General features: G+C 41.3%; 1 protein-coding gene across 5 annotated transcripts in view; it reads right to left on the bottom strand.

Moving 5' to 3' along the window:
* Nucleotides 1-14,944, bottom strand: part of CPQ (carboxypeptidase Q) — a 166,469-nt gene that overhangs the window by 140,101 nt on the left and 11,424 nt on the right. For all 5 annotated transcript variants that reach the window (XM_072851188.1, XM_072851192.1, XM_072851190.1 and 2 more), the window contains one exon: nt 1,869-2,325. In XM_072851188.1, the coding sequence (XP_072707289.1) occupies nt 1,869-2,295 (427 nt within the window). In that variant the 5' untranslated portion in view covers nt 2,296-2,325. The remainder of the gene's footprint in view (nt 1-1,868; nt 2,326-14,944) is intronic.

Below are 14,944 nucleotides of genomic sequence, written 5' to 3' on the forward strand. Positions count from 1 at the left end.
CCCCCTCTCCCTTTGAGTCTAATTTAAAGCTCTGTCGATGAGCCCCGCAAGTTCCTGAGCAAAGATTCTCTTTCCCCTTTGAGAAAGATGAATCCCATCAGATGCCAGCAAACCTGGTGCTGTGTAGGCCATCCCGTTGTCAAAAAAACCAAATCCGTGGCGATGACACCAGCCACGGAGCCATGAGTTGATAGACTGGGTGTCTCTGTTCCTTCTAGTGTCACTGCCCACAACTGGAAGGAGAGAGGAGAAAATAACCTGTGCTCCAGAGTCCCTTACTAGCCGTCCCAAGGCCCTGAAGTCTCTTTTGATTGCCCTAGGACTTCGTGTTGCAGCTTCATCGCCCCCCACATGGAAGAGCAGTAGGGGGTAATAGTCCGAGGGCCGTACCAGGCTAGGGAGTATCCTCGTGACATCCTTCACCCGGGCCCCAGGGAGGCAGCAGACTTCCCTAAGAGGAGGGTCCGTCCGGCATGTCGGACCCTCGGTTCCCCTCAGAAGGGAGTCACCCGTAACTATAACCTGCCTTCTCTTCCTTGTGGAGGTGGTGTTAATACGAGAGGTACGTTCTTCTGACCTGGGTGACACCTCTGGTGTAGATGGACTGTCATCGCCATCCTCCATTGACTGGCCTTCCACCTCCAGGGCCTCATACCTGTTGTACAGAGGCACCTGGGGAGGCGAGGTGGGCAGGGAGGGCCTTCGCCTGCCACCACGAGCGTGGACTTGCCTCCATTCACTCTCCTCCTTTGAGCTGCTGCCTCCAGCCTGGTGGCGGGGGGATACAGGATCCCCTTGATCGTGGGTTCTTACTGGTGGCTGCTGCTGCTCCTGTTCCTGTCTCAGGGGGGGCAGAGCATGGCACCACCAGTCTATCTCTTTCTCAGCCAGAAACTCATAACATGAGTATCATGTTACCTTTTATCTCCTAAACTAAATTTATTTTCTCATAAAAGAATAAGAATGCTTTTGAAATGGTCTAGGAATAAGTCTATTGTTATTTATGGAGAGTCGTCACAGAAGAAGGTTGTCATCCGGCCTTTAAATAGCAATCCTGAGAAAGCCCCACATCAATATGTACAAAAACAGAATCTTATAAATCACTTCATTTGCAAGCAAGCTAACATTTTGGGGCTCAAAACACCTGAATTTTACTGAGCCCAGCTAATGATCATTCTTGTTTTCAAAGTAATGTATCACACATGATCCACTAAAAGGCAACACACAGTTCAGTAACAGGTAAGTGCCAAAGACTTTTCCAAGGTAAGCACAAGAAAGCGAGTGAAGAGGCAGGAGGTGGGGGGAAGGAAAGGACAAACAGATACCAATTGCCATGCTTAGCGAGGGGCTGGCACTTTCCAAGCTCAGCATGAGATTCTCCTCCTCTTCCTGCTGTCTTGTTTTTTGCCAGAGTGAAGTGCTGAGTTTGGCAGGACAGGGCACAGCAAGAGTAGCAGAAATCACGTGTCGGCTCAACACCCCATGGAGAACTTCTCTGGCCAAAACAAAAAAGAAGGGCTGGAAAACCCTAAATCACAAGAACAAATTGCCCACCAACTTCAGTGGAGGAGCAGAACCTTTGCAAATGAGGTTCAGCAGTGCTAAACAAAAGGGTATAGATTTAATGGAGAGTTCAGGAATCAACTCTAATTTTACAAGCTGGTTCAACCAAACTGAATTAAACCAAACTGCATCATTCACAACCATGTCATACAGAAAAGTCACAGAAAAAATAGCATCTTGTCTTGCAGAACCATTATAGCAGGAAGAAAACGTCAGTTTGTCCGTTGAGAGAAGAAGTTGTTAGGGGTATAATACAGTTTGGTGTTAAAAAGCAAGGGATATTTAATTCCAAAAGGAAGAGTTACCTTCTGGAGGAGTTGCAACACTGCTCCCAAGCCCCAAAATAGCAATGCTGTGATTCCTTGGTTCCAACATCATTGCAAACTCTTCTCCTCTTTCCCAGTGTGGTACTTTCACAGGCTCCAGATGCACATTTTCCAGCCCGTCTTCCTGCAGGGCACTGAACATATACTTGATGGCTGCATCTAGGTTTTTCGAACCACTGAGTCTAGGTCCTATGGTATCGGCAAAAACTGCTAATCTTTCATAGGATCTGTTCTGAGCTTTTCCATGAACAGCAAGATCAATAATAGCTTTAGCAATATCAGTATAGCCAGCTATCTCATTTTTAATGTCTTCAAACGTTTTCAGGTAACTGTCATCTCTTCTCAAAGATTTCCCAGCATACTGTGGCAATAAATTAATGAAAAATATCAGGAATACATACTTCATTTTTTCTCTTTTTTCTTTTCCACAGATGGCCTGTTGAAGAGACAAAAAGAAATAAAAAAGAATATTAAAAAGAAAATCATACAGCTATCAGCAATACTTTTTGTTATTTGGATTGGCAGACAGACCAAAATGAAAAGAAATCAGTTTATCATGAAAATGCTTTGATCAGAACCAGCAGGAAAGTAAACTCAACTTGGAGACACAGTTATTGAAAGCAAATGAAAAAGATAGTTAGACCACTGGACACAACCTTTGTTGTGGTCCTCAGAAACATCCTTGGAATGCTGCATCTCTTTAAATAATCACATCCTTCACTGAATCAAAACCCAGGGCTGCTCCCATCAAGGAGGAGCTTTGCATCTCCTTTCTGTTAGGAGCAGGATTTGCCATAAGTGCCAAATCAAATGTCTTCACACAAAACATCTGGACAAAAAATTTCTTAAACCATTAATGAATAAAACTGCTTCTTTATCTTCATAATCAGGAAAGCACTTTCTATAGCACTAGAAAGATGTCAGAGCAATTTAGATCCAATGCCCCCAAGAAGAAAGCATTAATTTATTCACTGCATAAATCCATGACTACCAGAGTAAAACAATTTCTTATTAATTGGTGTATCTCTTAAGGACTGACTTCAGCAGCACTGTAGAGAGGTGCAGCACCAGGAGTGCTGATCCTGCATTTGAATACCAAGATTTATCTTTGTTAACACTTTATAGTTCATCCGTCTTATCATTAGAAGTTCTAATTTTTAAGATCTTACAAATTTTCAATCCCATAAACACAACAGTTTGTCTATATTATTAATTGGAGTAGTTGCAAAGCTCTTTTGTAACATAGGAAGTATGATTATCCAAACGCAAAATATAGAGGTCATTATTGATATACACAAAAGGAAATATAATTGTTTTATTTTCCTTTGAACTTAAATCAGGCTGCAATTTGAATGATAAAAATTAGCAATAAGAAGTAAGGCCTTTAAATCAGCTCTATAGCTGAAGCTATTATGAGACTTAAAAAAATAAGGATTAGTTACAGCCAAGTGAAGTGACAATTATTAACCCTAACCCTAAAAATTTTGATTCAGCACTTTTGCCATTTTCACAGACTTTCATGGAAATACTGGTATTTTTCAAAAAGAATGTAATTTGCCTTAAAAAATAGTAACACTAAAGGCAAATGTTAGCCTCTACTCTACAAAAGATGTTTTTCTTGGAAACAATTGTTCTACAAATAGCAAAGGACTAATTAGTTGGCTACTATGGATAAAACATGGCTAAATCAGACCTGCATGGCAGAAGTATTACTAAAAGCTTTTGATGTTAAGATTTCCACATTATCCTTCTTCCTTGTTTGTATTTAGTATTTCTGTGGAGTTATACTCTTCATTTTATAATCACTGACCTGAGGAATCATGACAACATACTCACCTTGTATTTTTGGTTCATGATGTTATATGCATACAGAGAGCCAGTACAAAGTTAGGGGGGAGCGTATGAGTGTGTGTGTACATATATACACACGTATTTGCATATATTATATCCACATATGATATTCACATGCAAAATACAAAACATCCTCCTTTATTTTCACACAATTGCACACTACAGGAGATTTAACTGAGCATTAATTCTCAGTCATTTCATGGAGTACACAAATTTCACAATAACCAAATAGCTTTGTAAATCATAATGCCAGAAGGGACAAGAGTATCTGCCTCATCTGACCGCCACAGAACACTGATTGCAGGATATTCCTGAATTAACTCCCACCACTAGAAGCCACACAACAAACCAGCAGTTGAGCCATTTCCTGAGAGAATAACAGTGAGATTATACCAGTTTTGTGCCTCTGGGAGCACGTGCCACAGTTGTATCTGAAGCTTCTGCAAGCTCCATTTTGAATGATCTAAGCTAAGAAACCACCTTTCCACCTATGTTTGTTACAATGAACCACAAATAGATGAACTCATTTTCTCAAGATGTTTGTTCTGGACCATTTTCCAGCATTTACTAAAAATAAATAATAAAAATAAGCCTTTGAAATAATGAGATTATGGTAACAGACAACGAATTCTGACATCACATCTAATATATATCTTGTCCCATTTCCTCTCCAGACCTCTATTAGTTTCAGTGTATTTGTATTTCCACCTAGAAATCTTTGTCTCAGTGTAAGTTGCAGGGACTACTCATTTGACTTGCCCTTGTTCAAGTAACGTGTTGAAATAAACAAGAATCTGGGAAATTCAAATGTAAGTTTGGTAGTTTGTACAGTTGCCACTTTACTTATCATTTTTTCTTAGGTTTTTATTCACCTTATTCTTCCAAAGAAGCTTCACCTTAACAGTGGCAAAGCATGCCAGGAGGAGCTGAATTACCACCCTCAGTAAAGAGTCTAGTTGGTACCAAGAATTTGAATGCTTACCCTTCCTATATGTTACTATACGAAAGCACTTGTAACTCTAAAGCATAACTTCTGGAAAGTCAGGAAAGTGCAGATGGCACAATCACAGAATGGTTGAGGCTGGAAGGGATCTCTGGAGGTCCTCTTGTCCCACCCCTCTGCTCAAGCAGGGCTACCTAGAGCAGGCTGCCCAGAACCATGTCCAGCCAGCTTTTCAGAATCTCCAGGGAGGGATACTCCACAACCTCTCTGGGCAACCTGTTCCAGCTTAGTCACCATCACTGTAAAAAAGTGTTTCCTGATGTTCAGACGGAACCTCTTGTGTTTCAATTTTCCATTGCCTTTGGTCCTGCCACTGGGCACCACTGAAAAGAATCTGGCTCCATCCCCTTTGCACCCTCCCTTCAGGTATTTATATACATTGGCAAGAGCCCCCTGGGGCCTGGCTGTTCAGCTGGTTTTCCATCCACCTCACTGTCTTTTCATCCACCCCATACTTCATCAGCTTCCCTAAGAAGATCTCATGGGAGACAGTGTGAAAAGCCTTACTAATGTGAAGGCAGACAATACCTATCGCTCTCTCCTCATCTACTAAGCCAGGCATTTCATCACAGAGGGTTATCCAGTTGGCCAAGCATGACCTTTCTTTTGTAAATCCATGCTGACTATTCCCAGTCACCTTCTTGTCCTTCATGTGCCTGGAAATGATTTCCAGGATTCATTGTTCCATACCTTCATGACTGAGGTGAGGCTGACTGGCCTGTAGTTCCCTGGGTCCTCTTTCTTGCCCCTTCTGAAGATAGGAGTGACTTTTGCTCTCTTGCAGTGCTCAGGTACCTCTGCCAATTGCCATGATCTTCCAAAGACAACTGCGAATGGCCTTGCAATGACATCAGCCAGCTCCGTCAGCACTTGTGGATGCATTCCACCAGGGCCCATGGACTTCTGGATGTCCAGCTTTCTTAAGTATTCCCTGACCTGACCCTCTTCAGCAAGGGTAACTCTTCCTTGCTCCAGAGTTTCCCCCTGGTCTCAGAGACCTGGGATTTCTGAAGGCTGGCTGTACTAATAAAAACTGAGGTGAAGAAGGTATTCAGTTCCCCAACCTCTTCCATGCCTTGTGTCACCAGGTCCCCTGCCCCATTAGCAGCAGGCCCACCTTTTCCCTAGTCTTCCTTTTGCTGCTTATGCCCTTACGGAAGGCCTTCTCATTGCCCTTCACATTCCTTGCCAGATTCAGCTCCAGCGTGGGCTCTGGCTTTCCTAAACCCATCCCTGCATGCTCAGAAAGCATCTCTATATTCCTCCCAGCTCACCTGTCCCTGCTTCCACATTCTGTACACTTCCTTTTTATGTCTGAGTTTTGCCAGGAGCAACTTGTTTATCCATGCAGGCCTCCTGGCATCTTTGTTTGACCTCCTGCTTGTTGAAATATACTATTCTTGTGCTTGGAGGAGGTGATGCTTGAATGTTAATGAGCTTTCTTGGGATCCTGTTCTCTCTTCTAGGGCCTTATCCCACAAGACTCTTATCAAGCAGAATTTTGAAGAGGTCAGAGTCTTCTCTCCTGAAGTCCAGCACTGTGATCTTGATTTTTGCCCTGCTCCCTGCTCTCAGGATCCTGAACTGCACTATCTCATGGTCACTGCAGCCAAAGCTGTCTTTGACCTTCATACCACAACCAGCCCTTCCTTGCTTGTAAGTATGAGGTCCAGCAGAGCAGCTCTCCTTGCTGGTTCCTCTATTACTTGTGTCAGAAAGTTATCATCAGTGCTCTCCAGGAACTTCCTGGATTGCTTATACCCTTCTGTGCTGATCTTCTAGCAGATATTGGTATGGTTGAAGTCCCCCATGAGCATCAGGGCCTGTGAATTGAAAGCTACTTGCAGCTGTCTACAGAAGGCCTCATCTACTTGTTTTTCCTGATCAGGTGGCCTATAGCAGACACCCTCTACAATGTCACCCATACTGGTCTGCTCTTTAATCCTTGTCCATAAGCTCTCGGTTTATCATCCATCCCCAGGCAGAACTCCAAGCACTCCAGCTGCTCCCTCACATAAAGGGCAACTCCACCTCCTTTTCTTCCCAGCTTGTCCCTCCTGAAGAGCATGTATCTATCCATTGCAGCATTCCAGTCATGTAAGCTATCCCACCACACGACCCCAACAAATCATAGCCCCGCAACTGCACACAGATCTCTAACTCCTCATATTTATTCCCCATATTGCGTATATTAGTGTACAGGCACTTAGAAGCATGGATTCATCAATGGGAAACAGAAGAGGCAACCCACAACATTTTTGTGAGAGCTGTCTGATCAGCTCCCAAGAAGGGGGGATGACTCACCAGGCATGCATTCGTAAGATGCCATCTGAAACACTGGCTGTGCAATGCAGAATTAAGATACAGAAAGAGTGAAAGGATTAAACCACAGTTCTAGGATCTATAAACCACCAGAAGAAAACAAAAACAAAAACAAAACAAAACAAAAAAAACCACACACAAAATTTTTGGAGTCACCAAGCCTAACTCATATGATAACCAGTACAAACTGACAGTCCTTCATAGGTCTTTATGGGTCTTTTCATAAACAGCAAGTTAAACAATAGCTTTAGCAATATAATATTAAGCTCTTCTCCTTAACTATTCAAATGTTCCCTAAACTTGAGATCAAGGCAGCAACAAATTCTTCGAAGTGAAGTGTCATTTTCCTAAAAGAACAACAAAAATCGTCTGTGATTTCATCTATGAATGACAAATCTATCACAGATTTCCTCTCTCTCTGGAAGACAGACAGGGCAAAGGTCTTACACAACCAGGAGCAGAAGACTCTAGGGTTATCTCAGGACACTGACAGAGAACTGTAAAAAGCCTTTTATAGTCTGAGTTACTGTTTATTTGTGGTTATACTACACAGAGAGTATTGGTGTATTTTTATTGCTAAGCTCTGTACTTTCCCCATGTTCCTTCCCTTTGGACCAGTTAATTACATGCTCATAGACATTCTCTGCTAGAGACATCAGTAATTTTCTCAGGATGACCACGCTCGTTCTCTGATTTTTGCCAAGCTCATTATCCACAAAGAAGCAAGCAAGATAATCTGACTTCTGCCATAAGACAAATTCTTGCTGAGTGGAGTAAGACAACAACTTTGTAGAGTTAGTTTCAAAAACTTAAGGTTTGGGGTTTTGTTTGTTTAAGGGCTTGCAAAATCTACCAGACAAAGCTGATACATTTAGTTGTTAAACAGATAACACAGGGGGATTGTTTAATTAGCATTGGCAACCTCAAAGAGCCCCCAGCTACCAACTTCATGCATTTTTTTCAATGGCGAAATGAAACCACAGTTATCACATTTCCCTTAACTAAGAAATGCTTCCTTTGCTCTTCTTGGCTTCATTCGAAACCAGCAGCATCCTCACTCCAAAGGCTGCCCCAGAGGAGCTGCATTTAAGAGCTGCACTTTTTCCAGGAATTTCCCACTGAACACTGGGAACAGACATGTTTCCACAGCTTTTGTGGACGTAACGTACTCCCACCATGCACAGTGTTTCACTATATGCCACTCAGCTGTAAGAGGAGTGTAACTAAATTCAAACCCTAGGCAAGGACACAAGAATGGGAACGTAATTTATTGTGCTTTCCTTGAATAGTCCAGCATAATCTGGCCAAAAGCTAGCAGTGTTCAGAAATAATTCCCTGCCAGGTAAAGTAATGTCATACTCACTTGGACTGCAATACAGGAATCACTCCGCTGCTAATTCAGGGAAAGAATAGCACATCTGTTGTCCCAGTCTCTGCAACATTAAGTTTATCACCCCAATGAATCATCTGGGAAGGGAAACTACTGATTTTAGCACATCTCACTAGTTACACTTAGCAAATGAACATTGCAGTGCCAGCCAAATTTAAAAAAAATTATAGAACAGTCACAACTGTTCGATGCATTTAATTATTCACTGAATTTCTTCAGTAGAAGTTTAGAGCAAAATGAGATAGGAAGAAAACACACTTTCAGGAAGTACAGTCCTTTCTCCCAGCCCTATTAATGCATCTCATTCCATGGCTCTTTAGTACAAAATAACCATTTTCTAAACCAGAGATGAGAACCTGGGATTCCCCTTGCCCTTCCACGAGGCAAGAATGCTCCTCAGAAGGTTACAGTCCCCCTATTTTATTTCTCTGACCCTACAAAACTTGCATGCATGGAAAGGACACAGAATGGTCCTGTTCCAGCCTTGCCTGCAGCCTCATGTTTAGGATAATCTCGTAAAAAGTAAAGCTCTCAAGACCATGTAAAAACCTACAATTCCCACCTTTCACTTCTTCAAAGGGACTTCTAATCACTGACATATTAAGCAAAAAGTAGGAGCCACCATTGCTCTTCTTTCCATTTTGAGCAGAACTGAAAGCCCTTCACATACTACACACTGCATGTTTACGCCAGATGAATTTGGTCTCTTCAGAAACTTCAGCACGGCTCAGGGCTTAATCATCTCCAGCTTAAAGGGTTACATAGGCTCTCAGCTTTCCGAAGACTATGCTTAGAAGACCATGGAAACTCTGTGGTCCAAAATGAGTACAAAGCTAAAAGGCAGTAATGTAAAACAGTTCCAGTTCTTTTAGCTTCAGGTGGAGTGGATAGTGGGCATCCAGCCATGGCAGTACCTGGATCCATATACAGAAGGAAGGATGTGGTCTGAACATAGTCCATAGAAAGAGAGATTTCTTCCTGCAAAATCCTAGCAAAACATTTCAAAGGGAAAGTCTGGAGCAAGGAACACATACCCCTGGTGGAGGAAGACCAGGTTAGGGAGCACTCAAACAAATTAGACATATGTAAATCCATGGGGCCTGACGGGTTGCACCCACAAATGCTGAGAGAGCTGGCTGATGTCATTGTGAGGCCACTCTCAATTATATTTGAAAGGTCATGTCACTCCTGTCTTCAAGAAGTGCAAGAAGTAACATGTGGGGAACTACAGGCCAGTCAGCCTCACCTCAATCCCTGGCAAGGTGACAGGAGAAAATCTTCCTGGAAATTATTTCCAAACATATGAAGGACAAGAAGGTGACTCAGAATAGTTAGCATGGATTTACCAAGGGCAAATCATGCTTAATCAACCTGATAGCCTTCTAGGACAAAATTACTGGTTTGGTAGATCAGGGGAGAGCAGTGGATGTTATTTGCCTTGACATTAGTAAGGCATCCAACGTTTTCTCCCATAAGGTCTTAGGGAAGCTGATGAAGTATAAGCTGGATGAGCAGAAGGTGAGGTGGATTGAAAACTGGCTGAACAACCAAGCTCAGAAGGTTTTGATTGTTTGTACAACATCTAGTTGGTGGCCAGTAACTAGCGGTGTCCCCTAGAAGTCAATACTTGGTCCAGTTACTCTTCAACATCTCCATTAATGATCTGGATGCTTGGACAGAGTGCAGCCTCAACAGACTTGCAGATGATACGAAGTTAGGAGGAGTGGCTGATGTACATGACGGTTGTGCTGCCACTCAGAGTGAATGGAGAAATAGGCAGGCGGGAACCTTATGAAGTTCAACAAGAGGATATGAAAAGTCCCACATCTGGGGAGGACTAACCCCCATGCACCAAGACAGGCTGTGGTCACCCAGCTGGAAAGCAGCTTGGCAGAGAAAGACCGTGGGGTCCTGGTGGACAAGCTGAGCATGAGTGAGCAATGCAACCTCATGGCAAAGACCAACAGCCTGGTGGGCTGCACATTAGGAGGAATGTTACCAGCAGGTGGAGGGAGGTGATCTTTCCCCTCTTCTCAAGCACTGGTGAGGCCACACCTGGAGTATTTGCCCATTTCTGGGCTTCACAGCACAAGAGAGACATGGACATACTGGAGAGAGTCCAACACAGGGCCATGAAGATGATTAAGGGACTGGAGTATCTATTCTATGAGGAGCAGCTGAGAGAGCTGGGGCAGTTCAGCCTGCAGAAGAAAGGATTCAGGAGGGGTTCCATCAATAAATACCTGATGGGAGGGAACAAAGAAGACAGAGCCAGGCTCTTTTCAGTGGTGCCCACCAACAGAACAAGAGGCAATGGGCACAAATTGAAACATATGAAAATCCATCTGAACACAAGAATGCACTTTTTTACTGTGAGGGTGGTCAAACACTGGAACAGGTTGCCCAAAGAGGTTGTGAAGTGTCCATATGAGGAGACATTCCCAACCTGATGGGGCACAGGCCTGGGCAACTTGCTGCAGCTGACCCTGCTTAAACAGGGGGTTTGAACTAGATGAGCTCAAAAGATGTCTCCCAACCTAAATCTGTGATTCAGAATATGAAAGGAAGCCATAAACACAAGCTGAAAGGATTTAAAAAATCAAGGGAGAAAGGTTCTAGGTATGCAGAAGAAAAGGAGAAATTAAAGGCAGGAATTAAGTCTTTTCCAGCTCCAATGAGTAGTATAAGAGCATGAAACATACAGCATAATGGTACTTTGGTAGTGCAGACAGTGTCATAAGAAGATGTGTTTAATACTAGCTAAGCAGCTACTTTAAGAATGCTTCCACCTATTGTCTGATCCATTTGTCTGTAGCTAACTACTGTCTTTGATGCTAAAGGGCAAGATCATTGGGATCTTCATCTTTTATGGTGCCCTTATATAAAACAGCTTTAGCACACACAATGTGTAACCAGGCTAACTGGTGTTACCACCATTAAAATCATTACAATACAAATTACTTAAATGTAACAGATGGAAAAGAATGAGAGAAAGAGGATTAAAAAAAAATCTCAGATGAGAACACTGTCTACATCAATCAGATAACTGAAAGAGGAGCAGAGGGAACAAAAATAGGATAAACAAAGCTAGAGCAATGCTTCTCCAGTGTGGCAAAGTTTTCCCAAAATCCCAGATGAAAATACAGACAAAAGGATACAGAGAGTTCACAAGAGTCATGGTTATGGGAAATGAAGAAAGAAAACAATAAATTGAGGATATTAACCACTTAATTGCTAGAGATCTGCTAAATCTGCAGAGTATCTAATCAGTTTCCTAACCATGTACCATTTGATTTTCCTCCAAGGAATGTAGGAAACCTTGAAATCACACAGTGGTTTTGATAACATTAGAATAGACTGAAAAGCCCCAGGGTAACAAACTCACATACTGCAGAGTGATGTCTGATACATTTAATAGCATCGGAAAGAAAGTTTGTTGTGACAGCTGTGGAGTAGCATGGCTGGAAGGCTAGGTGGACTTGCAAAATGAGGAGGAGATTTCTGCCTAAAAATAAAGTCATAGAGTTCTTCCATCTCTTAGAAAGATAAGGGGAGCAGGGGGGAAAGCTTTATGATCTTGAAGAGTGAAGCAGAAAAGCAGACATTCCTCAAAGACTGCTTTTCCAGAATTGTCAAGATTCCTCATCTGGGAGAACGTTTAATCAGTTAGAAAATCTTGGCTTTGGGAACGCTCACAGTCAAAGTTATCACTTACATTACAAAGTCCTTAAAATAAGCCTTTTTACATCTAAAGCTAAGGAAAGAAAGAGTACAACACAATATGGATACAAGACTTTGAATACAATACAAAATCTTATTACTTGGACCACAAAGTCTAAAACTCCAGAGGAAACACCAAATCATGAGCTGTTTTACCTTTACCAACTTCAGAAGAACTATCTTTATTTGCTACAACTGAAGATATGTCCTGAAGTTTTCAAGTACTCTTGAAAAGATAAGTGTGACCTAGTAGCGTATGACCATATATGCCCAAGTAGTGATATTGACTTACGTGGACAGAATAGGAAGTGAAATGTTTAAAGGCGGCTAAGGATTAAAACAGAGAAAGTCCAAATGTGCCCAGAGACACTGCAGTCATAGCTCCCCATTGGGTAAAAGAAAAAGTTCATACCCTATTTATACTCTATATCGTGGAAGTACTATAGCTTAACATAGGAAGGAAGCAGTGAAAGGAACCACACTTCACTCTTTCTTCACCTGCAAGCCTCAGAATAGTAACAGGCTACCTTGATATAATTGTATTCAGTAGCTGCCGCTAAAATGGATGGCAGTAATCCTGAAGAATCACACCGTAATCCACGTGCAGAGTACTGTATTAGCGAAGCTACAGAAATGATGAGTCTGCTACTTCCCTAATAAGCAGTGACAGCCAAACAAAAATTAAGTTAAAAAAAAAAAAAAAAAAAAAAAAAAGACAACATTATCACCAACAATGCCTAGGCCACATAGCAGATGATATTATTCTTAATGAGCATTCAAAATACAAACAGTTCTCAAAAGGCAGTACATTATCTTTTCACAAGAAAAAGACAGGAATTCAGTGGGATCTTTAGACAGGAACAGTTGAATAGAACAGAAATATTCAATGAAAGAAAGGCAGTTAGGAAACAATGACACCGAAATACACAATGTTGTTCATGTTACAATGAATGCCAAAGTACATAGCTAATGCCAGCTGATGGCGTTGAAAGACAACTGGGGCGGGGGGAGATTATTTTGGACAATTAAATAAAAATATAACAGAATAGGGCTGCAATTATATTATCTGGTATTTTGATGTTCAACTTTGGTGACACTTCCTTCAAGTCCATAACTATTGCTCTAGTGCAAAAAAACAAGACAGGTTGCCTTCAGACATAGAAAGACTGGCTTATGAAAAAAATAAATATATTCACACACACCCATTCTGAGACAAAATATTAGTGGCCTCTTACTAATTTAAGGAACCTTTCTTGATTGTAAAGGCCTTTGGGATAGACACACATCTTATTTCTTTTCATGAAATTCATACAGAATTGAGACACAAACCACATATTGTTCTTTCAGCCTTTCGTACAGGAGAAAAGCACCCCCTTTTTATTGAAGCAATATAACCACAGAAATCTTCTCTTACAACCTCTTCTGTATCTTCTTATCTGAGGAGGTGAATTAGGCTATGGAAAAGAATGAAGTACTCAAGAGAGAGAAACAAGAGGCCACAAATTAAGGGGCACCAAAGACAAGAATTGCCAGTAAGGTCCCATACTTAAACATTTATCACCCAAAATTCTAAACCAAGTTCCTTTTTGAAAACACGTTCATCAAGACATCTTCTATCCTTTACTTACAGTTAAATTCCTGCAATTCTGATGCTAAATATTTTCTTTCTGAGTTTTTACTGAAAGTCTAGCAGATTGCATCTGGCCAAAGGATGAAGCCTATCTTCATACCAGGATAAAGCCTAAAACAGAAGGTATGAGCTATGAGCAAATGATCAATCCATATCTCTGGATAGCAAAAGCTGCTAAAGCTGACAGATGGACATTGTAAGAGGAGCAAACCAAGTTTCGTTAACAACAGTCACTGCATGGCTGTCACTGTTGCAAGTTGGCCTGCCACCCCTGAAAGCTGAAAGCCATCAAAATGCCGAGTATCTGGCACTCACAGGCACTTCTTGGTGCTCTTCCAAGCAGCGTTCCAGCAGAAGGCTGTTCAGTCCTACAGAATACACGTATGCTTTACGTTGCTCCAAATTTTGGCCAGAAAATACCAATACTTTGAGTGTCTCCTTCCAACAATTAAATCTCAGTTTTAAAGGTGACTATACACTACTAAGGGTTGGGATATTTGCCAAAATGAACCACCAAAATAAGTAACCTTAGTTACTAATTATGTAATGGAGTGCAACAGGCCAAGTTTTCTGATGAAGTGACTTGTTTGGCCTTAACAAAAATTACGCCAGATGATAATCTCACCTACATACATCATATACCACTCTAGAATTATAAACTCTTAAGTTAAATTCTTACCATTTCCATACATGACAAGAATAATATTCCTCTATGACCACACAGCTACAAAGCATTTTTTGCTTTGTATATGAAACAAAATTTTTCATTTTAAGTCAACAAGTTCAGAGCAAAGTTATGCACATTATTAAATGCTTCAAAGACCAAAAAAGGCAAGACCAACACTTTCAAAAGTATCCAACCATTTTAGCTGTTTTACTCCATACACCTATAATCTCATTTTACAGACTATAAATAGCACCACAATTCCAAATTAAGTCAATAATTATTCAGCATTGCTGAATACGATGAGGTATTTAAGAATGTTAATAAATAAAATTTCCAGACTAAAATAACTGTAATTTTTCTGAACATCTTTTTTATTTGTTAGTTTTTTTCATAGTCTTTCTCTACAGTCACAAGAAAAGGTATGTTCCTCATACTGCTATAGTATCAGCATTCAAGTGGTTTTGTGAAGCTG

This window comes from Ciconia boyciana, chromosome 2, assembly GCF_034638445.1.
Source record: "Ciconia boyciana chromosome 2, ASM3463844v1, whole genome shotgun sequence".
Lineage (NCBI taxonomy): Eukaryota > Metazoa > Chordata > Aves > Ciconiiformes > Ciconiidae > Ciconia > Ciconia boyciana.